This window comes from Staurois parvus, unplaced genomic scaffold, assembly GCF_062004578.1.
Source record: "Staurois parvus isolate SC_StPar_1 unplaced genomic scaffold, SC_StPar_1.0 ptg000887l, whole genome shotgun sequence".
Classification (NCBI taxonomy): Eukaryota; Metazoa; Chordata; class Amphibia; order Anura; family Ranidae; genus Staurois; species Staurois parvus.
The window spans coordinates 1,556,885-1,578,772 of record NW_028318683.1 but is presented as its reverse complement, the minus strand read 5'-3'; the positions used below and the strand labels follow the sequence as shown (position 1 = coordinate 1,578,772).

The following is a 21,888-nucleotide window of genomic DNA, read 5'->3' as shown; positions in this document are numbered from 1 at the left end:
CCTCATTGGCCAACAGCATCCCTTTTAATGTACATGCACTCAGCTCACCTGTTGCATAGTATGCAACTCTGTCCCACCGATTCTGATACCTTAGCATGGAGTTGCCCTTTATGAAAGGGCTGTACATATGCCTTGCTCTCGGCTAAGCTGTGTCTTGAAACGGTTACAAGTTGTCCATCAAACACCCTCCTTTTTCATGTGGCTATCAATTCAGTATCCTGTTGAAGAACAATAAGAGCAGAAGTTCTCCTAAATGCATTAAAACAGTAAAAAAGGGATACCAGGCACCTGTTTCAAGAGAAAGCTTAGCTGTTAGCAAGGGAAACCTGCATCTTAATAAAGAAACCCAAAATAGATCACGTTACCCTACAAAGATTTTTGAGTTTTCGCAGGATTAAGTAACTAAGTAACTTCCTATTGTCTCTGGGACTCCAAAGGAACAATCTCGAATTGCATGTTGCCCCGTGGGGGGGTGGGGGGTGGAGAAGGTCCTTTAGCCCTGTGTAAGCTCCAACCAGAGGGACTTGGGTCTTACATGGGGCTTCTCTTCTATGCTCTAGCAGCGGTGAAGCAATTCTAAGTATAAACAGCTGTGGAGGGGGGATGTTGAGGGCGAAATGTTGAGGGCGAAGGGGGGGGATGTTGAGGGCGAAGGGGGGGGGGATGTTGAGGGCGAAGGGGGGGGGGGATGTTGAGGGCGAAGGGGGGGGGGATGTTGAGGGCGAAGGGGGGGGGGATGTTGAGGGCGAAGGGGGGGGGGGATGTTGAGGGCGAAGGGGGGGGGGGATGTTGAGGGCGAAGGGGGGGGGGGATGTTGAGGGCGAAGGGGGGGGGGATGTTGAGGGCGAAGGGGGGGGGGGATGTTGAGGGCGAAGGGGGGGGGGGATGTTGAGGGCGAAGGGGGGGGGGGATGTTGAGGGCGAAGGGGGGGGGGGATGTTGAGGGCGAAGGGGGGGGGGGATGTTGAGGGCGAAGGGGGGGGGATGTTGAGGGCGCAGGGGGGATGTTGAGGGCGCAGGGGGGATGTTGAGGGCGCAGGGGGGATGTTGAGGGCGCAGAGGGGATGTTGAGGGTGAAGGGGGGACATAAAAGTAAACCTGTTGCTTTGTCCTGCATAAACAAAGCACATATTTACCTTAAAGGCCCATTCAATCTATTGCATTGTGGTAACAAGGGGTAAAACCAACATTTTACTGTACGGTACCGCAAAGTTTGGTAACACCCTAATGCGCCAGGTCAGCGCAGCACAATCTATGGTGCATTGTGGGTCATGCTGATGTAAAAACGTCTGTCAGCATATGCACTGCAACACACCGACAGCCTATTCAAAACGAAACCACAACCAATGCATGTCAATATGTCAAACAGCACAATGCAACTCATCAGAAGAAGAATGTGAACGGGCCCCAAGGCTCCTTTCTAATGACTAAATGCCAGGAGACACTGGGAAGTCTGGTGTGGAGACGCAACAGAGTTGATTTACTAAAACTGGAGAGTGCAAAACCTGGTGCAGCTGTGCATGGTAGCCAATCAGCTTCTTCAATTAAGTGTTGACAAAAAAAAAAACTGGACGCTGATTAATTTCCAAGCAGAACTGCAAAAGATTTTGCACTCTCCGGTTTTAGTAAATCAACCCCAATGAATCACCAAGAAGTGACATAAGAAGCCCTTGAGCGATCTCTCCTTAAAGTGCCCCTGTGCACAGACCATGGACATTACCAGACACCCTGACAAGTCTGCAGAAGTTCTGCATGGCACCTGCAATCTGCTGATCGCTGGTGCAATGCTTTTCAGGCTCCAAGTAAAAAAATAAATAAATAAATAAATAATTGCACTTTTTTTTTCATCTGTCAAACAATGTGGATATATTTATTTATTTTTTTAAAAAGGTGAACTTATCCTTTAAGGGGTCGGGCACACAGTCGTCAAAAACACAGGAGATTATAGAACAGCTTTACAGTTCTGAACGCAGATATTGTTTTCTCTGGGCCCTTGCACACAGCAGCATAAAGATCAGCAAACTTGCTCTGAATTCAGATCAGATCCACAAAAAAAATGCATATCTTAAAGTTAAAGCTTTGTGCCAATGTTCACATGCATACAGTGAAAATGTACTCCGAGTACAAGAACTGCCTGCATATTAGCAACAAAAGGATGCTAGGTGGCTTCTTTCAGAAGCCAATATGTCCTAGCAACAGAGGATGGCGCCACCTGTGTCCTTGCTAGGACACAGGTGGCTTCTCAAGGAAGCCATTTGGCCTCCTCTGTTGCTACAGAGGAGGCCAAGCGGCTTCCTTGAGAAGCCACCTGCGTCCTAACAACTGAAGAACACTAGGATGTTTCCTTGAGAAGCCTCCTGCGTCCTAACAACTGAAGAACACTAGGATGTTTCCTTGAGAAGCCACCTGCGTCCTAACAACTGAAGAACACTAGGATGTTTCCTTGAGAAGCCACCTGCGTCCTAACAACTGAAGAACACTAGGATGTTTCCTTGAGAAGCCTCCTGCGTCCTAACAACTGAAGAACACTAGGATGTTTCCTTGAGAAGCCACCTGCGTCCTAACAACTGAAGAACACTAGGATGTTTCCTTGAAAAGCCACCTGCGTCCTAACAACTGAAGAACACTAGGATGTTTCCTTGAGAAGCCTCCTGTGCCCTAGCAATGACTGAAGCTAGGCACCTTCCTTGAGAAGTCAACTTCATCCTAAGAACTGAAGAACACTAGGATGTTTCCTTGAGAAGCCTCCTGTGCCCTAGCAATGACTGAAGCTAGGCACCTTCCTTGAGAAGCCACCTGCATCCTAACAACTGAAGAACACTAGGATGTTTCCTTGAGAAGCCTCCTGTGCCCTAGCAATGATTGAAGCTAGGCACCTTCCTTGAGAAGCAGCGGATGACTAAGCAATAGGAGGACATTTGACGGCTTAAATAAAAAGCCACCTATGTTCTGCAACTGAAGGATCCTAGACAGTTTCCTTGTGAAGCCGTCTGCATCCTAGCAGCAGGGCAATTTACATACGCATGTAAATGTTCCAGGATCTTGCTGCCGGTTTCTGCCTCTAACATCCTGCGTACTGTGGAGTAATTCATTCAAATAAAATCACAGCAGATCTGCATTGGGTTTCAGTTGGTATCTAAAAGCTTTGAGCATCAGTCTTTTTACTTTAGAGGGCTTCGAGGCTGACATAAGAAATAAAGTAATAGGAACTGTGATTTCAAGGTTTTCGTTGTAAACTTTGCAGATGAATTTCTCTAAAATTCCTTCAGCTATCAAGGGCAGTGAGGGCTTATTTTAAAGTGCTTTTACACGGTTTCCTTTTCAGAAGATGTAAATACTTTAATGCGTATAGTCTGGGCACAGGCTCCCTTTAAAAGAAGAATTCCAGGTATGGATAATTTTACATAGATACATTGGTCCAGTTCAGACCAATGGAACTACGCATATTCCATACCTGCGGGATACCTATAAAAGCTGGAAATCACTGTAGTAGTCACCACTACTACACAGGAGGTCAGCCGCTTCACACTATACACGATTATTTTTGCATTTGCTCAAAGAATGCAGGGCATTCTCTGGTTGGATGAGTTGACCACCATGCTCTTTATCTCGTCCAATTAGAAAATGCTCTGCATTCATTGACGAAACGCAAAGCATTCCCTAAATCATGGGTATCAAACTGGCGACGCTCCAGCTGTTGCCAAACTGTCCCATGAGACATTGCAAGATTGACAGTTACAAGTATGACTCCCAAAGACAGAGACATGATGGGACTTTTAGTTTCACAACAGCTGGAGGGCTGCCAGATTGACACCCCTGCTCTAAACGGTGCCAGTGCCATGGAATCGACCACCTGTGTTCCATATTTGGAAAAAAATAAACTGACAGGGGTTATAACCCTCCCTTGCTGTATCCAAAATGAAAAAAAAAAGTGTTGCCTTTAGTTCTACTTTAACCCCTTCACGCCGGCGCCTCTCGGCCCTTTAAGGGTTCCAGAAGCCGGGGTTTAGGGTCATGTGACCGCCGTGACGCATGACCGCCGTGACAGTCACATGATCGGGAAAGGTCAGATTGAAAGGGGAGATCGGGACCTTTCCGTGAGTACCGGACATGTGTGCTCTCGACACATATGTCCTTTTTTAATAGAACGCAAATGCGCGGCCACTCGGCGTCTGAGCCCAGACGCCGGGAGGTCGCACATTTGCGTTCGGCCGGCGTGAAGAGCTTAAGGAATTTCCATAAAACTGAAACATCATTTGAATGGACTTAGCCTTTGGTTCTCCATTGAAACAAAAGAAAAACTATAGACATCTCTCTGGAATTAGGATTCTACAAACATCGATAGCCGCTCACAGCTTAACCATTATGTGCAGGACACAATGTCCCACAATGCACCAGGATACTCTACATTCAATGTATGCATCATTACATTCACAAAAAGGCCAATCAGGCAAGGAAAAGCCTTCTGGCCATGAAAAAAAAGCCAAAATGTCCTTACATGCAAAATATACAATCATTATAAAATGACACATTCATTGTTCCTGACTCCCAGAAAACCAACTCCCCCGAAGCATCCTTAATATGTAACAATTTCCGACATCACTAAAGTCTGAATGATGTTGGGATTATAAAAACACACTGAAAACGGGAGAACTTTGAATACGGATACTGAACCCGAGCCCGGGGTGTAACAGGAGGTTTGCATTCAGAAGGTGCCGTATCCTCCGGTCCTTGAGAACAAGAGCGTGGCTGGCGATGGGGTGTTCGATATTAGGACGTAGCTCTTCAGACAATTCTGGATATAGCTTCTATAGGCTCTTCTGTGTGCCCAAATAATCTGTAGGGGGGGGGGTGATAAGTGGCGCTTTCTTCATCGACTAGTCACACCCAGCACACGTTTCATATTCTCATAGACCACGTAGCTAATGCTGACCGCAGGTATCACTTTCATGAAGTTCGGAGCGATTCCTCGGTACAGGCCCAGGAACCCTTCCCGAGCCACGATATAACGGAACAGAGCTACCATGGAGAGCTGCGGAGCGCCCTGGATTGTGGCTGGAAGAAAGACAGAGGATATATGTAAGAACAAACACACCGACTCATACCAAGAATATCCCTGCAGCATACAGAGGGGCTGATTCACAAAAACTGGAGAGCCCCCTGAAAAATGCCGCCCTAGGCAAATGCCTTGCTTGCCTTATGGTAAATACGCCCCTGCCCCCACTTGCTGTCACTATTAACCACTTGCCGCCCAGCCACCGTATAAAAACGATGGGAGGACGACACGGCTGGGCAAAAGCACATTTAAAAACGTGCTGTCTCAAAACAGGTAGGGGGCGCGCACAAGGTGCGCCGCCACCCTACATTTACCGCCGATCTCAGCCGCGGATGTCAGTCGCCAGGTCACAGCCGGTCATTACCGGCCGTGTCCCGGCGATTTGCGGAAATCAGTGAGAGCAGGGCTGCAGTAGCTATGCTTTCTGTCACTTCCCTAACAGTTCCTGACAGGCAGACCAGGAGAAATTAGTTTCTCTGTCCCGATCTGCCTGTCTCCCTGCAGTACACACCCCCGCCCCCTAGTAAAACACTCCCCTCACAGTTAACCCTTTCAGTGCAAAAAAAAGTTAATCCCTTTCTCCCCAGTGCCATTAGTACAGTGTCAGTGTTTTTTTTTTGCACTGATCACTGTATTGGTGTCACTGGGGATGTCAGTGACCCAAAGTCAGTTCCCCCCCCCCAGTGTCAGAATGTCCGCCGCAGTCCCACCATAAGTCACTGATCGCCATCATAAGTTGCTGATCGCCGCCATTATTGGTATAAAAAAAAAAAAAAAAAAAATTAAAAATCCCAGTATCTTTCCCGCCATTTGTAACGCTATAACTTTCACGTAAACCAATTAATTTACACGAATTGGGGTTTTTTTTTTAGCAAAGACATGTCACAGAATGCATTTTGGCCGAAATTTATGACGAAATTTGATTTTTAAATTTTTTTTTACTGGATAGGTTTTATAGCAAAAAGTACAAAATTTTTTTTTATAGCACAAATTTAAAATGCACAGGTGATCAAATACCACAAAAGAAAGCTCTATTTGTGTGAAAAAAAGGACAAATTTCATTTATGTACCATATTGCATGACCGCGCAATTGTCCGTTAAACTAGCGCAGCGCTGTATAGCAAAAAAATGGCGTAAATTGCAGTATCTATACCATAGTTTGTAGACGCTATAACTTCCACACAAAGCAATCAATATACACTTATTGGGATTTTTTTTTACCAAAAACATGTAGAATACATTTTGGCCTAAATTTATAACTAATTTTGAGTTTTCTATATATTTTTTATAGCTGGAAGTAAAAAATATCATTTTTCTTCAAAATTTTTGGTCTTTTTTTGTTTATTGCGTGAAAAATAAAAAGCACACAGGTGATCAAATACCACCGAAAGAAAGCTCTATTTGTGTGAAAAAAAGGACGTAAATTTTGTGTTTGGGTGCAGCATTGCATGACCGCACAATTATCAGTTGAATTAGTGCAGCGCCGAGTAGCAAAAAGAGGCCTGGTCATTAAGGGGGGTAAATCCTCTGGAGGTCAAGTGGTTAAAAAACAAAACAAAAAAAAAAACGTGGCTGTGCAGAGCATATTCCTGCAGCATACAGTGGGGCTGATTCACAAAAACTGGAGAGTGCAAAATCTGGTGCAGTTGAGAATAGAAACCAATCAGCTTCCAGGTTTATTGTCAAAGCGTAACTACAACTTTTTGCTATACGGTGCTGCGCTACTTTAGTGGACAATTGCGCAGTCATGCAACACTGTACACAGATGACATTTATATACATTTTCTTCACACAAATAGAGCTTTCTATGGTGGTATTTGATCATCACTGGGTTTTTTTATTTTTAGGAACATGTTACATGGTCCACCCATTTTTAGGGTGCATCCAGGGGTGTATTTACCACAAGGCAAACAAGGCATTTGCCTAGGGCAGCATTTTTTAGGGGGGCAGCACTGCTGGGGACCAGGTGGGATCTGAGAGGCTGCTTGATGGTGTATGCAGAGCCCGACGGTCGTTCCCAGGGATGTCCAGAGCTGCAAAGGTGAGTGGCTTTCTATCTGTCGCCGGGGAGGGTAGGTGTTGGGGAAAGGCTCACTTGGCTGGGGGGGGGGGGGGGGGGGATGATGGGGCAGGGGTGTTGTTGGTCTCTGTTTGTCAGGCTCCCTCCGCGGGGGGCTGGTGGTGTTGGTCACTGTTTGTCAGGCTCTCTCTGCGGGGGGCTGGTGGTGTTGGTCACCGTTTGTCAGGCTCTCTCCAGGGGGGGGAAATGGAGGTTCGGGGTTTTGTAGGTTGGTGTCAGGGTCTCTACTCCTAAATATACCGCTGGGTAACATGTTCCTACTCCTGCAGCCTCTGCCCACTCCTCTGGCTCTAGTGACAGCAAGCGGGGGATCTTTACCCCCCCATTTGCTGGCACTATTTAAAAAAAAAAAAAAAAACATGTGGCTGTGTGGGGCATATTCCTGCAGCATACAGTGGGGCTGATTCACAAAAACTGGAGAGTGCAAAATCTGGTGCAGCTGAGCATAGAAACCAATCAGCTTCAAGGTTTATTGCCAAAGAGTAACCACTTGCCCTACGGAAGATTTACCCCCCTTCATGACCAGCCCATTTTTTGCTATATGGTCCTGTGCTACTTTAGCGGACAATTGCGCAGTCATGCCACACTGTACACAATTGAAACTTATATAATTTCCTTCACACAAATAGAGCTTTCTTTTGGTGGTATTTGATCATCAATAGGTTTTTTTATTTTTTTCCACTATATATGAAACATGTAAAAAAAACAAAAAACAAACTTTTACTTTATGCTATAAAACATATCCAATAAAAAAAATTTCTTAATAAAGTTAGACCAAAATGTATTCTGCTATGTCTGATAAAAAAAAAAATCCCAAAAAGTGTATATTAATTGGTTTGCATAAAATTATAGCGTCTACAAATGGCAGTATATATATATATATATATATATATACACTGGAATTTTGCTTTATTTTTTTTTTATCCTAGTAATGACGGCGAACAGCGACTTATAGTGGGACTCTGGCGAACATTCTGACACTGACTGACACTGGTTGATAACTGACTGCCAATGGCATCCTCAGGGACACCAATACAGTGATCAGTGCTAATAAAAAGCACTGACAGTGTACTAATGACACTGGGCAGGAAGGGGTTAACATCTGGGGCAATCAAAGGGTTAACTGTGTTAGGCAGGGTGAATAATGTGTTGTGTTTTACTACGGGACATGCTGGTTTTTCTCTCTCTGCTTTGCAGCATGTCCCCACTGACAGGAGAATGATCTGTGTTTACACTCAGATCTCTCCCGTCAGCTGCTCCATCCATCACCAAGTCCTAGTCATGAATAGCTGGACCCGGTAATTGACATCTTTGGGAGCCAATGACAGTGTGGGTAGGGCAGCACACACGCCCTCTACCTGGAAATGCAAAATCACATTTATCTACGTGATTTTGCGCAGAGTGGCTGCTCTGTAGCAATAAAACTGCTATAGGGCATCCAGGAAGTGGTTAATTGAACAAGCTGAAGTTAGAAGCTGATTGGCTGCCATGCACAGCTGAATCAGATTTTTTACTCTCCAGATTTACCCCAGGTTCACACCTAAGCATTTTTCAGAAATGCAGTAGAGTCCATTTAACATGATTTCCTATGGGACATGTTCACATCTCCGCATTTTCTTTTACAAAGAATTTTATTATAGAATAGATAGGAGCAGCGAATCAGTCAAAAACATACATTGACCAACAGGAATAAAACATACAAGGTATTCGATGAATATTACAAAATACGTACTGATGGAGAGACATAGAATTAAACAACATACTTAAGTGCCGAGTACAGAAAGAGGAGGAAAAAAAAAAAAAAGGGGAGAAAACAGTAAGTTGCAAAAATGGCAAACGTTTACAGACCAATGAGAATATAAACTCTAAGGAAACATCTCCGCGTTTTCACCCGATGCATTTTTTTTTTTTTACTTTTTTGAACACAAAAAGTTGCACTTTTGGTTCTATAGACTTCAATGGAAATGCTGCAGAAAAGCATGTAGTGTGTTTTTGCTGCATTTTAAATCTGCCTAGCAACAAGAAAAAAAAAAAAAAAAAAAAGCAAAAAACGCAGGTGCAAAATGCCACACAAACGCGATGCAGAAACAGCTCAAATGCAACCTGCATAGGTGTGAACCTGGCCTTAATAAATCAACCACATCATGTGATGAGGGAAGGCAGACAGGACATACATTATATTGGCAAAAGTATTGGCCCCGCCCTCCAAATCATGTGATTCAGGTGTTCCAATCACCTCCATGGCCACAGGTGTATAATATCAAGCACCTAGGCATGCAGACTGCTTCTAAAAATATTTGTGAAAGAATGGGTCGCTCTCAGGAGCTCAGTGACTCCAAGCGTGGTCCCGTGATAGGTTGTCACCTGTGCAATAAGTCCATCCGTGACATTTCCTGGCTACTAAATATTCCACGCTCAACTGTTAGTGGGATTATAACAAAGTGGAAGCAACTGGGAACAACAGCAACTCAGCCACCAAGTGGTAGGCCACGTCACATGACAGAGCGAGGTCAGTGCATGCTGAAGCACACAGTGTGCAGAAGTCGCCAACTGTCTGCAGAGTCAATAGATAAAGACCTCCAAACTTGGTGTGGCCTTCAGATTAGCACACCAGTGTGTAGAGAGCTTCATGAAATGGGTTTCAATGGCCGAGCAGCCAAGCCAAGCCTTTCATCACCAAGTGCAATGCAAAGCGTTGAATGCCGTGGTGTAAAGCATGCCGCCACTGGACTCTAGAGCAGTAGAGAAGTGTTCTCTGGAGTGATCAATCATGCTTCTCTGTCTGGCAATCTGATGGATGTGTCTGGGTTTGGCAGTTGCCGTTGCCAGGAGAACGGTACTTGCCTGACTGCATTGTGTCAAGTGTAAAGTTTGGTGGTGGGGGGGTTATGGTGTGGGGTTGTTTTTCAGGGGTTGGGCTTGGCCCCCTAGTTCCAGTGAAGGGAACTCTTACGGCGTCAGCATACCAAGACATTTTGGACAATTTCATGCTCCCAACTTTGTGGGAAGAGTTTGGGGATGGCCCCTTCCTGTTCCAACATGACTGCAAGCCAGTGCACAAAGCAAGGTCCATAAAGACATGGAGGAGCGAGTTTGGGGTGGAGGAACTTGACTGGCCTGCACAGAGTCCTGACCACAACCCCATAGAACACCTTTGGGATGAATTATAGCGGAGACTGCGAGCCAGGCCTCCTCCCCCGACATCAGTGCCTGACCTGACAAATGTGCTTCTGGAAGAATGGTCCAACCTTCCCATAGACACCCTCCTAAACCTTGTGGACGGCCTTCCCAGAAGAGTTGAAGCTGTTATAGCTGCGAAGTGTGGGGCCAACTCAATATTGAACCCTACAGACTAAGACTGGGGGGCCATTAAAGTTCATGTGCGTGTAAAGGCAGCCGACCAATACTTTGGGTAATCTAGTGTAGTTCTCAGTGTTCTACATGAGAGGCTACATCCCCGGCATCCTTATAAATGTGCACTCTGCTCATTCTAGTCTGATTGTGTGCACATCTATAAGCATTCTGGGAGAGCTACATGAACTTTGTGTCTGCAGATACATCTACCAAGAACTATGGAACGTACACTGGCCATGCTGTGGGGCAGCACAGTGGCTAAACGGTTAGCACATCACCTGGCAGTACTGGGATCATTGGTTCAAAAATCCCAACCACGGCACCACCTGCCTGGAGTTTGCATGTTCTCCCTGTGCCTGCGTGGGTTTCCTCCAGGTACTCTGGTTTCCTCCCACACTCCAAAGACATGCTGGTAGGTGAATTGGCTCCTGCCTAAATTGGCCCTAGTATGTATCTACAGTTTGAATGCGAGTTAGGGACCTTAGACTGTACACCCCTTGAGGGTTGGGGACTGATGTGAATGTACAATATATACAGTCAGGTCCATAAATATTGGGACATCAACACAATTCTAACATTTGTGGCTCTATACACCACCACAATGGATTTGAAATGAAACAAACAAACAAGTTGTGCTTTAACTGCAGACTGCCAGCTTTAATTTGAGGGTATTTACATCCAAATCAGGTGAACGGTGTAGGAATTACAACAGTTTGCATATGTGCCTCCCACTTGCTAAGGGACCAAAAGTAATGGGACAGAATAATAATCATAAATCAAACTTTCACTTTTTAATACTTGGTTGCAAATCCTTTGCAGTCAATTACAGCCTGAAGTCTGGAACGCATAGACATCACCAGACGCTGGGTTTCATCCCTGGTGATGCTCTGCCAGGCCTCTTCTGCAACTGTCTTCAGTTCCTGCTTGTTCTTGGGGCATTTTCCCTTCAGTTTTGTCTTCAGCAAGTGAAATGCATGCTCAATCGGATTCAGGTCAGGTGATTGACTTGGCCATTGCAGAACATTCCACTTCTTTCTTTTAAAAAACTCTTTGGTTGCTTTTGCAGTATGCTTTGGGTCATTGTCCATCTGCACTGTGAAGCGTCCAATGAGTTCTGAAGCTTTTGGCTGAATATGAGCAGATAATATTCCCGAAACACTTCAGAATTCATCCGGCTGCTTTTGTCAGCAGTCACATCATCAATAAATACAAGAGAACCAGTTCCATTGGCAGCCATACATGCCCACGCCATGACACTACCACCACCATGCTTCACTGATGAGGTGGTATGCTTAGGATCATGAGCAGTTCCTTTCCTTCTCCATACTCTTCTCTTCCCATCACTCTGGTACAAGTTGATCTTGGTCTCATCTGTCCATAGGATGTTGTTCCAGAACTGTGAACGCTTTAGATGTCGTTTGGCAAACTCTAATCTGTCCTTCCTGTTTTTGAGGCTCACCAATGGTTTCCATCTTGTGGTGAACCCTCTGTATCCACTCTGGTGAAGTCTTCTCTTGATTGGTGACTTTGACACACATACACCTACCTCCTGGAGAGTGTTCTTGATCTGGCCAACTGTTGTGAAGGGTGTTTTCTTCACCAGAGAAAGAATTCTTCGGTCATCCACCACAGTTGTTTTCCGTGGTCTTCCGGGTCTTTTGGCGTTACTGAGCTCACCGGTCCGTTCCTTCTTTTTAAGAATGTTCCAAACAGTTGTTTTGGCCACGCCTAATGTTTTTGCTATCTCTCTGATGGGTTTGTTTTGTTTTTTCAGCCTAATGATGGCTTGCTTCACTGATAGTGACAGCTCTTTGGGTCTCATCTTGAGAGTTGACAGCAACAGATTCCAAATGCAAATAGCACACTTGAAATGAACTCTGGACCCTTTATCTGCTCATTGTAATTGGGATAATGAGGGAATAACACACACCTGGCCATGGAACAGCTGAGAAGCCAATTGTCCCATTACTTTTGGTCCCTTAACAAGTGGGAGGCACATATGCAAACTGTTGTAATTCCTACACCGTTCACCTGATTTGGATGAAAATACCCTCAAATTAAAGCTGTCAGTCTGCAGTTAAAGCACATCTTGTTTGTTTCATTTCAAATCCATTGTGGTGGTGTATAGAGCCAAAAATGTTAGAATTGTGTTGATGTCCCAATATTTATGGACCTGACTGTATGTAAAGCGCTGCATAAATTGACAGCACTATATAGGTACCTGAAATAAATAAAAAAAATAATTTTTTTAAGGTTGAACTGGATGGATTTGTCTTTTTTCAGCCAGTCTAACTATGTAACTATTTCTTAAAGTGTTTATAGAAGAAAATGTGAAAATGGACTTTTTAGGCACAGACGCTCAGTACACAAGACAGTAAAATCAATGTTCCTTTATTCAACATCACATCTAAAAAGTATCTGATCAGATATTATTGTACGATTCACAATAGGGAAAATGTTCACATTTTCTTCTATAAAAATAGTCTATATTGGGACGTGGCACTTTCTTACCTATCCGGTATGCAGTAGCATCCCTAGGCAGGTGCGGGGGGTGCACGCCGCACCGGGTGACACCTACTGCACGGGGTGACACCGGACCCGCCCCACGAAAAGGTAAGCTGTAAACCAAACCGACGATCTCCGAAGGATGGATCGGATCTGCGGATTGGGGAGCATAATGGATCGGACTCCGATCCATTATGCTCAATCCGCAGATCTGGTCCATTCTGCGGTGATCGTGGAGGGGGTGTCACCCAGTGCGATAACACTTGGCGACACCCCCTCCAACCCTAGGGACGCCCCTGCCGGTGTGACCTCTTATCACCCAAGGGTCACCCCATCGGACTCTGATCCATTATGCTCAATCCGCAGATCTGATCCATCCAGCGGGGATCGTCGGCATGCAACCTATACGGGGTGACACCGGACCCGCTCCACGAAAAGGTACGTTGTTAACCAAGCCGGCGATCCCCGCAGGATGGATCGGATCTGCGGATTGGGGAGCATAATGGATCGGAGTCCGATCCATTATGCTCAATCCGCAGATCCGATCCATTCTGCGGGGATCGTGGAGGGAGTGTCACCAAGTGTTATCGCACCGGGTGACACCAACCCTAGGGACGCCCCTGCCTATGTGACCTCTTATCACCCGAGGGTCACCCCATCTCTCTATTATATACATTTCTTAAAGTGGACTTATCATTAGATAAATTCTACATGTTAAAGCCCAACTCCGGGAAAACTGAAAATTCTCCTATGCAGTGGGCCTGCGCCTGCACTGCAAGGATTAACTGCTCGTTTAGGTTTAGGGGATGGTAAAAGCACTTTCACTTGCCTTATCCTTCACCCCCTGGCAGATGGTGCTCCTCATATGCCAGAGGTATACCCTCTCTTAGCGTCCTCATGTCCAATGAATGGCTATAGACCCTGCATCGGTCTTTATGACATCAGAAACCTATTCTGCTGAAGCATGAAGGGAGAGGACGCTCCAGGGACCAGTCTCCCAGTGCGGAGGATCAGGTAAGTGAATCAATTATTCCATGAGCAGTAAACCATTGCAGGGAGACTTTTCAAGATCCCTGGAGTTCAGCTTTAAGTGTATGCCTGCTAGGTAATGTGCCAGAGTTGTAAAAAAGACAAAACCTCAGCGCCCAGGACTCTCCTATTATACACACAATTCCCCGTGAGATGCTGCTGTACACAGGTGCAAAAACCAAAAAAACTTATATCAATAAAAACCAGCGCAAACCCACATAATCCATTGCATTACTCAACTTATTAAAACAAACTTAAAGACTGTGACAAAAAAAAACCACTTTTGTGTAAGTAAAAATTTAATTATAAAATAAATAAAAATAAATATATAAATATAAAAAAATTAAAATTCATAAGTCCAGTGACAAAAAAAATCCCAAAAACTTAAGTAGACAGTCCCGTGACAAAATAAATCAAATAATAATTAAATAATAATTTTCATTGGATTCTTCCGTGCCTTTGATCCCTTCACCATCCACCAGTGCAAAAACCAACATTAACCGCACTCACCAGATATTAGTGAGTCACACGCCTTTCAGGAATATTAAGGGCTCCTGGACCCCCTTTACTTTTTATGAGACCTCCAAATGCTGCTTCCTCTTATGTCTGGGTGCCTCTTCTGCTTACTCCTCTCACCGAATCCCCCAAGGAAAATCAGGAAGAAGAAAAGACCATAGCGTGATACCGTAGTGGTTTCTCCTCAAAATAATCTCTCCAGACCACTCACATTTTAGCGGGGTATAACCCACATTTTATTAGAAACAACAATGATTTTCTTTCAAAATGATCCACTTTCCAAGTACAGCGACTTTGCTAGAAAGTCATCTTTATGGGGTCTTTATGCAAAGTCGCTGTACTTGGAAAGTGGATCATTTTGATAGAAAATCATTGTTGTTTCTAATAAAATGCGGGTTATACCCCGCTAAAATGTGAGTGGTCTGGAGAGATTATTTTGAGGAGAAACCACTACGGTATCACGCTATGGTCTTTTCTTCTTCCTGATTTTCCTTGGGGGATTCGGTGAGAGGAGTAAGCAGAAGAGGCACCCAGACATAAGAGGAAGCAGCATTTGGAGGTCTCATAAAAAGTAAAGGGGGTCCAGGAGCCCTTAATATTCCTGAAAGGCGTGTGACTCACTAATATCTGGTGAGTGCGGTTAATGTTGGTTTTTGCACTGGTGGATGGTGAAGGGATCAAAGGCACGGAAGAATCCAATGAAAATTATTATTTAATTATTATTTGATTTATTTTGTCACGGGACTGTCTACTTAAGTTTTTGGGATTTTTTTTGTCACTGGACTTATGAATTTTAATTTTTTTATATTTATATATTTATTTTTATTTATTTTATAATTAAATTTTTACTTACACAAAAGTGGTTTTTTTTGTCACAGTCTTTAAGTTTGTTTAATAAGTTGAGTAATGCAATGGATTATGTGGGTTTGCGCTGGTTTTTATTGATATAAATGTGCAAGAGTTACCCATACAGGCATTTATTACTTCCCACAGTGATCACACAGGGGTGTGGACATTTTTGAAAAAACTACCTGTCCAAGGAACTAAATTGGTGTCCCAATCTACTTGTCCTGATAATTTTTTTCTTTTTAATCAACACGGTATTTAAATTGAAGGTGATATTAGGAAAGTTTTAAAAACAAAAAGGGGCTTTATGGCGACTTAAACGTGTAATATTTTTAACATTGTATTTATATTGTAAAGCGCTGAGCAAACTGTTGGCGCTATATAAATCCTGTATAGTAATAATAATATAAATCCTGTATAGTAATAATAATATAATAATAATACTAACATTGCGCTGTTTATCTCCTCCTCCCCTCCCTGCTTGTCTCCAGCACCGCACCCGGGGACTAGCAGGGAACAGAGTGTAATGAGCACCGGTTGGCTGCACGTCAGGAAAGGGGAGTGTCGGGCTTATCCTGTATCCCTTTCGCTGCCAGAGCTGTTTTTGCGTTTTTAGAAAAAAGATTAAAAAAATCATTTTAGGCCTGAAGATTACACAAAACCCCCAAACGATATATTTTCGTCAGAGACTCTAGAGAATAAAATAGTGGTAGTTCCAGTATTTTATGTCGCATGATATTACCACAAAATTTCTGTAAAAAACTTTAGGGCACAAAAAAAAAAAAAAAAAATTACCCTTTTTTTGGTAAAATATAAAAGATGAGGTTGCAGCGAGGAACTAGATATCCAACTTGTCAAACCTTAAATTTGCGTGCGCTCGTGAAATGGTGGCGAACTTCAGTACCCCATATTTAGTATAGGTAACGCTTTTAAAGCCCCTTCTAGGTCATCAGTACAGTGTTACGGAGGAGGTCTGGTGCTAGAATTATTGCTCTCATCCTGGCCTGTGCGGCGATATGTGACGTGTATCGCAATTGATGTTTTCATGTGAGCCGCCCCAGCGTGTGCTTTTACGTTTCTATGTGCATACAGTTAGAGCCATATTTATTTGGACACAATTACAATTTTAGTTTTTTTCAGGTATGTACCAAATCATAGTCAAGCTATAGTTCTATAATGGATATGGACTGACAGTGCACACTCTCAGGTTTAATTTGAGGGTATGTACATCCAATTTGGAGGAAGGGTTTAGGAATTACAGCTCTTAAGAGTAGCCATCCCCCCTTTTTCAAGGGACCAAAAATAATCGGACAATTGAATATAAATATAAATAAAATGTTCATTTGTAATATTTTGTTGAGAGTCCTTTACTGGCAATGACTGCCTGAAGTCTGCAACCCCTGGACATGACCAAAGACTGGGTTTCCTCCTTTCTGATGCTTTGCCTGAAGTCTGGAACCCATGGACTTCCCAAAGACTGGGTTTCCTCCTTTCTGATGCTTTGCCAGGCTCTGACTGCAGCTCAAGGGGCTCTTTTTTTTTGGGGGGGGGATGTTATGTACCTGGGTGTAACTTTCATTTTTTACAATTAAAACAACAACTTTTTTTTCTTTTTTTACTTACAATTTTTTTTTAAACACATAGGGGACAATGTTCCCTATGTGATGATTTTTTGGTGACAGGTTCTCTTTCTTGAGACATCCAAGGTCTAAAAGCCCCTGAATGTCCCCCCTGTGCTCCCCTGAATGTAATGCAGTGCACATCACACTGCATTACATTTTTTCTTGGCCTCAATTGCTGGGAATCTCACAGAGACCTGGAAGTGATATCATAACATCACCTCCGGGTCAGGACAAGAAGGGGAGGAGAGTGGACGTGTCCAACCTCCTCCCTCCCCTCTAGCCGACAGCAGTGAGCCAGTCCCAGGCCCACAGATGGCCAAGCGGAGCCTAGGAGACAGGGAGCTTCAAACGGTTCGGATTGGCAGTGAGGCTGATACTCTGTAGAAGCCGCCCGAATACTTCCACCTGACAGGTGAGCCCTGCTGCTTGCCTGCAGCAGGGCTAAATATATAAAAAAAAAAAAAAATACTTTACACTTGACACAATGCAGTCAGGCAAGTACCGTTCTCCTGGCAAGCACCAAACCCAGACATGTCCATCAGGTTGCCAGACAGGGAAGTGTGATTTGTCACTCCAGAGAACACGTCTCCACTGCTCTAGATTCTAGTGGCGGCGTTCTTTACACCACTGCCTCTGACGATTTGCATTGCACTTGGTGGCTCTGTCATGTTACGTGGCCTGCCACTTGGTGGTTGAGTTGCTGTTGTTCCCAGTGGCTTCCATTTTGTTATAATCCCACTAACAGTTGAACGTGGAATATTTAGTAGCCAGGAAATGTCACGGATGGACTTACTGCACAGGTGACAACCTATCACGGGACCACGCTTGGAGTCACTGAGCTCCTGAGAGCGACTCATTTCACAAATGTTTGTAGAAGCAGTCTGCATGCCTAGGGGCTTGATTGTATACACCTGTGGCCATGGAGGGGATTTGAACACGTGAATCCAATGGTTTGGAGAGCGGGCTCAATACTTTTGGCAATAAAAATAATTAAAGGAACACTTTGAAAACCCATGAGATCTCAATGGGTAAAAATATCATGCTGGATCTCTATACTGATATGGACGGGGTAATGTGTTAGGAACGTAAGGATGCCCCATCGTTTCCTGGAAGTGAAAATAATCATCTTACAGAGGACTGAATTCAAAGACACCCCGAAAATCAAAGTGCTAAAATGATGCAGCAGGCGAGTCCATTTTGCTGAAATTTCATTACAGCAACTCAGAATGGTCCTCAGTAGTTTGTATGGCCCCCACGTGCTTGTATGCATGCCTGACGTCAGGGGATGCTCCTAATGAGACCACGGATGGTGTCCTGGGGTATATCCTCCCAGATCTGGACCAGGGCATCACTGAGCTCCTGAACAGTCTGAGGTGCAACCTGGTGGTGTCGGATGAACCGAAACATGACATCCCCGAGGTGTTCTATTGGATTTAGGTCAGGCGAGCATTGGAGCCATTCGATGGTATCAATTCCTTCATCCTCCAGGAACTGCCTGCATACTCTCTCCACAGGAGGCTGGACATTGTCGTGCACCAGGAGGAACCCAGGACCCACTGCACCAGGAGGAACCCAGGATCCACTGCACCAGCGTAGGGTCTGACAATGGGTCCAAGGATTTCAACCCGATACCTAATGGCAGTCAGGGTGCCATTGTCTGGCCTGTAGAGGTCTGTGTGGCCCTCCATGGATATGCCTCCCCAGACCATCACTGACCCACCACCAAACGGTCATGATGAACGATGTTATAGACAGCAGAACGTTCTCCACGGCTTCTCCAGACCCATTCATGTGCTCAGGGTGAACCTGCTCTCATCTGTGAAAAGCACAGGGCGCCACTGGTGGACCTGCCAATTCTGGTGTTCAATGGCAAATGTCAATCGAGCTCTATGGTGCCGGGCAGTGAGCACAGGACCCACTAGAGGACATCGGGCCCTCAGGCCACCCTCATGAAGTCTGTTTCTGACTGTTTGGCCAGAGACATTCACACCAGTGGCATGCTGGAGGTCATTTTGTAGGGCTCTGGCAGTGTTCATCCTGTTCCTCCTTGCACAAAAGAGCAGATACCGGTCCTGCTGACGGGTTAAGGACCTTCTTCAGCCTTGTCCATCTCTCCTAGAGTAACTGTGTCTCCTGGAATCTCCTCCATGCTCTTGGGACTGTACTGGGAGACACAGCAAACCTTCTGGCAATGGCACGTATTAATGTACCATTCTGGGGGAATTGAACTGCCTGTGTAACCTCTGTAGGGTCCAGGAATGGCCTCATGCTACCAGTAGTGATACTGAACCTACCCAAATGCAAAACTAGTGAAAAAACAGTCAGAAAATATGTTTTTTTTGTTTTGGGGGTCGTCTCATTGTTGCTCATCTAGTACACCTGTTGTTAATCAGTTTCAGCTGCTTTGGTGGTAATGAACTTAACAACCCCCTCTGCTACTTAACCCCTGGTTCACATATCCGCGTTCCTGCGGGCCACGTTTTGTGCGGGCACAAGAGCACATTCATTTGAATAGACTCCCGTACCACGCAGGGAAGAAGTTCCTGCACTTCTGAAAACGCAGCCGTCATGGGAACCTCGGTTCCCAGCACAGTTGAGATTTCCAGTGCGGGCGGCATGCCATTAAAATTATTGGCACCTGCCCACGGGTCTACATTCTTCTGTGCGGGTGGTGCGGCTGCACGGATTTTTGTGTGGATCCGCAGCGGCACCACCTGCACAGATGTGAACATATATAGTTTGCTTTTAAGGGTCACCTTAGTCCATATAAAGAAAAACCCCCTTCACAACGAAAGACAAGCTGGAGACAGTAAGTTTGTATATTATTCTTAGATAAAGAGTAAGTCCCTCACATATCCACAAATTCTTACCTTGCGCCTGCATACGTGTCCTGACCAGGGCCAACGGATAACTGGCAATTTGCCCACACGTGCTGGATACAGTTCCACAAGCCAACAGTACCAGTACTCCCGGATCAGCGCTGGTGCTAGCTCTGTACCTCTGTAACCATGTGTTCTTCAGCGTCTGTGAATGGGGAAAAAATTAAAATTGCACATTATGACAAAGGAAATTGAATTTTTAAAGTGGTTCTAAAGGCAAAAGTTTTTTTCACCTTAAAGCATGAGTGATCCTGACATTATTGATGTCACATGGGGTGGGGACACATGCGTGATGTCCCCAGGTGGCCCCGCCCCTTACTTAAGAACAGTCAAACCACTGGGAGCAGGCCGACTGCGGGGGCCATCGGCGGAAGCATCATGATTGACGTTGGATCTACTGCGGGGGACATTCTTTTAGTTTTTTCTTTTAATGAAGGGCTTGTCAAAGACAGTGTCCTGTCTTTTTCAACACTAAAGTTTTTGTTTTTCGTGAATGAGTATCGGGACCATGTATCCCATTCTCATTCACATTGGGGGGGGGGCAGGGATTCCAGATTTCGATAAGCCCCCTGCCTACAGACCCCCACAACCACCGGCCAGGGTTGTGTGGAAGAGGCCCTTGTCCCCATCAAAGCACCTCCCCATGTTGAGAGGGCATGTGGGCTGGTATGGTAATCTCTGAGCTATAGTGAAGAAAAAAAAGCAAAAAAAAAAAAAGCAGTAATTACATTTAAAAACTGGCACCATAATAAAGAAACGGCACGGGGTCCTCCCTCCCATCCATACCAAGCCCTTTGGGTCTAGTATGGATTTTGAGGGGAACTCCCACGCCAAAATTTTGAGCAAGCACCACCCCCCCCCTTTCCTGACCTGCCGGGCTGCATGCTCGGATAAGGGTCTGGTATGGATTTTGGGGGGGACCCCCACACCATTTTTTTTCATTTTGGCGTGGGAGTTCCCCTCAAAATCCATACCAGACCCAAAGAGCTTGGTATGGATGGGAGGGGGGACCCCATGCCATTTTTTATTTATTATGGAGCCAGTTTTAAAATGTAATTACCGCTTTTTTTTTTCTTCACTACAGCTCAGAGATTCAGCTGTCACTTTCTCCCAGCTAAAAGAAAGAAAGATTCCTTTTAGTTTATTTCCCCAAGCTAAAAGAAACAAAGCTTCCTTTAACTCCAGGGAAAGTGACAGCTAATTCTGTGAGCTATAGTGAAGAAAAAAAAAAAAAAAAGCCGGCAATTGCATTTAAAAATCGGCACCGACATGCACTTCGTACTGCGAAAAAAATTCCTAAACCGAGGCATTATTTTCAATGGATTTTCATTCGTAAACCGAAAATTACCTTAACCGAGACGTTTGTAAACCAAGGTACACCTGTACCACTATTTTATTCTCTGGGGTCTCTGCTTTCAGAAAGTAAATAATGTTGGGGGTTTTGTGTAATCTTCAGGCCTAAAATTATTTTTTAAAATTTTGTTCAAAAAAAGCAAAAACGGCTCTGGCAGCGAAAGGGATAAAGAATAAGCCTGACACGCCCCTTTCCTGAGGAGCAGCCAATCGGTGCTCATTACACTGCAAGGTCTCTCTTCTCCCTGCTAGTCCCCGGGTGCGGTGGGGTTTTATCTGGACAAGTAGATTGTCATGAGGGACAAGTAGATTGGGGCACCGATTTAGTCCCTGGACAAGTAGTTTTTTAAAAAAATTTCCACGCCCCTGTGTGCATTTATTATTTTTTGTTTTGGGAGCCTGCAGACCTGTCAGTGTTTCTTGCTCGTACCTCGTATGGGGAAGCAGATACTTACTGACAGGAAGACTCAATGAACTACCACAGAGCACACAGCACCGTGGTAGTTCATTGAGAACTACAAGCTGACAGCTGCAAAGGCTGCTGGGACTTGTAGTTTTGTCATTCACAGAACACTGTGAATGAGTGTCGCGGCCATGACAGCTAGCAGGAAGAGAAGATCCCCCACTAGCTGTCACAACAGGGGATCGG

The 21,888-nt window shown here is 44.8% G+C and overlaps 1 protein-coding gene across 2 annotated transcripts in view; it reads right to left on the bottom strand.

The window, feature by feature from the left end:
- Positions 1–1,171: 1,171 nt before the first annotated feature.
- The window catches only part of LOC149442419 (mitochondrial adenyl nucleotide antiporter SLC25A23-like), a 72,590-nt gene continuing 51,873 nt past the window's right edge, over positions 1,172–21,888 (bottom strand). Inside the window, exons 9-11 of one of the 2 annotated variants that reach the window (XR_016307195.1) lie at positions 19,878–20,031; positions 2,796–5,054; positions 1,172–2,747 (exon numbers count right to left, since the gene is read on the bottom strand). Coding sequence is in view for 1 of the 2 variants with exons in the window: in XM_089656135.1 (XP_089512261.1) it covers positions 4,870–5,054; positions 19,878–20,031 (339 nt within the window). In the remaining variant the exon portion in view is untranslated. Of the gene's footprint in view, positions 5,055–19,877; positions 20,032–21,888 lie in introns of both variants that reach the window. The other variant, XM_089656135.1, reaches the window with a different exon arrangement.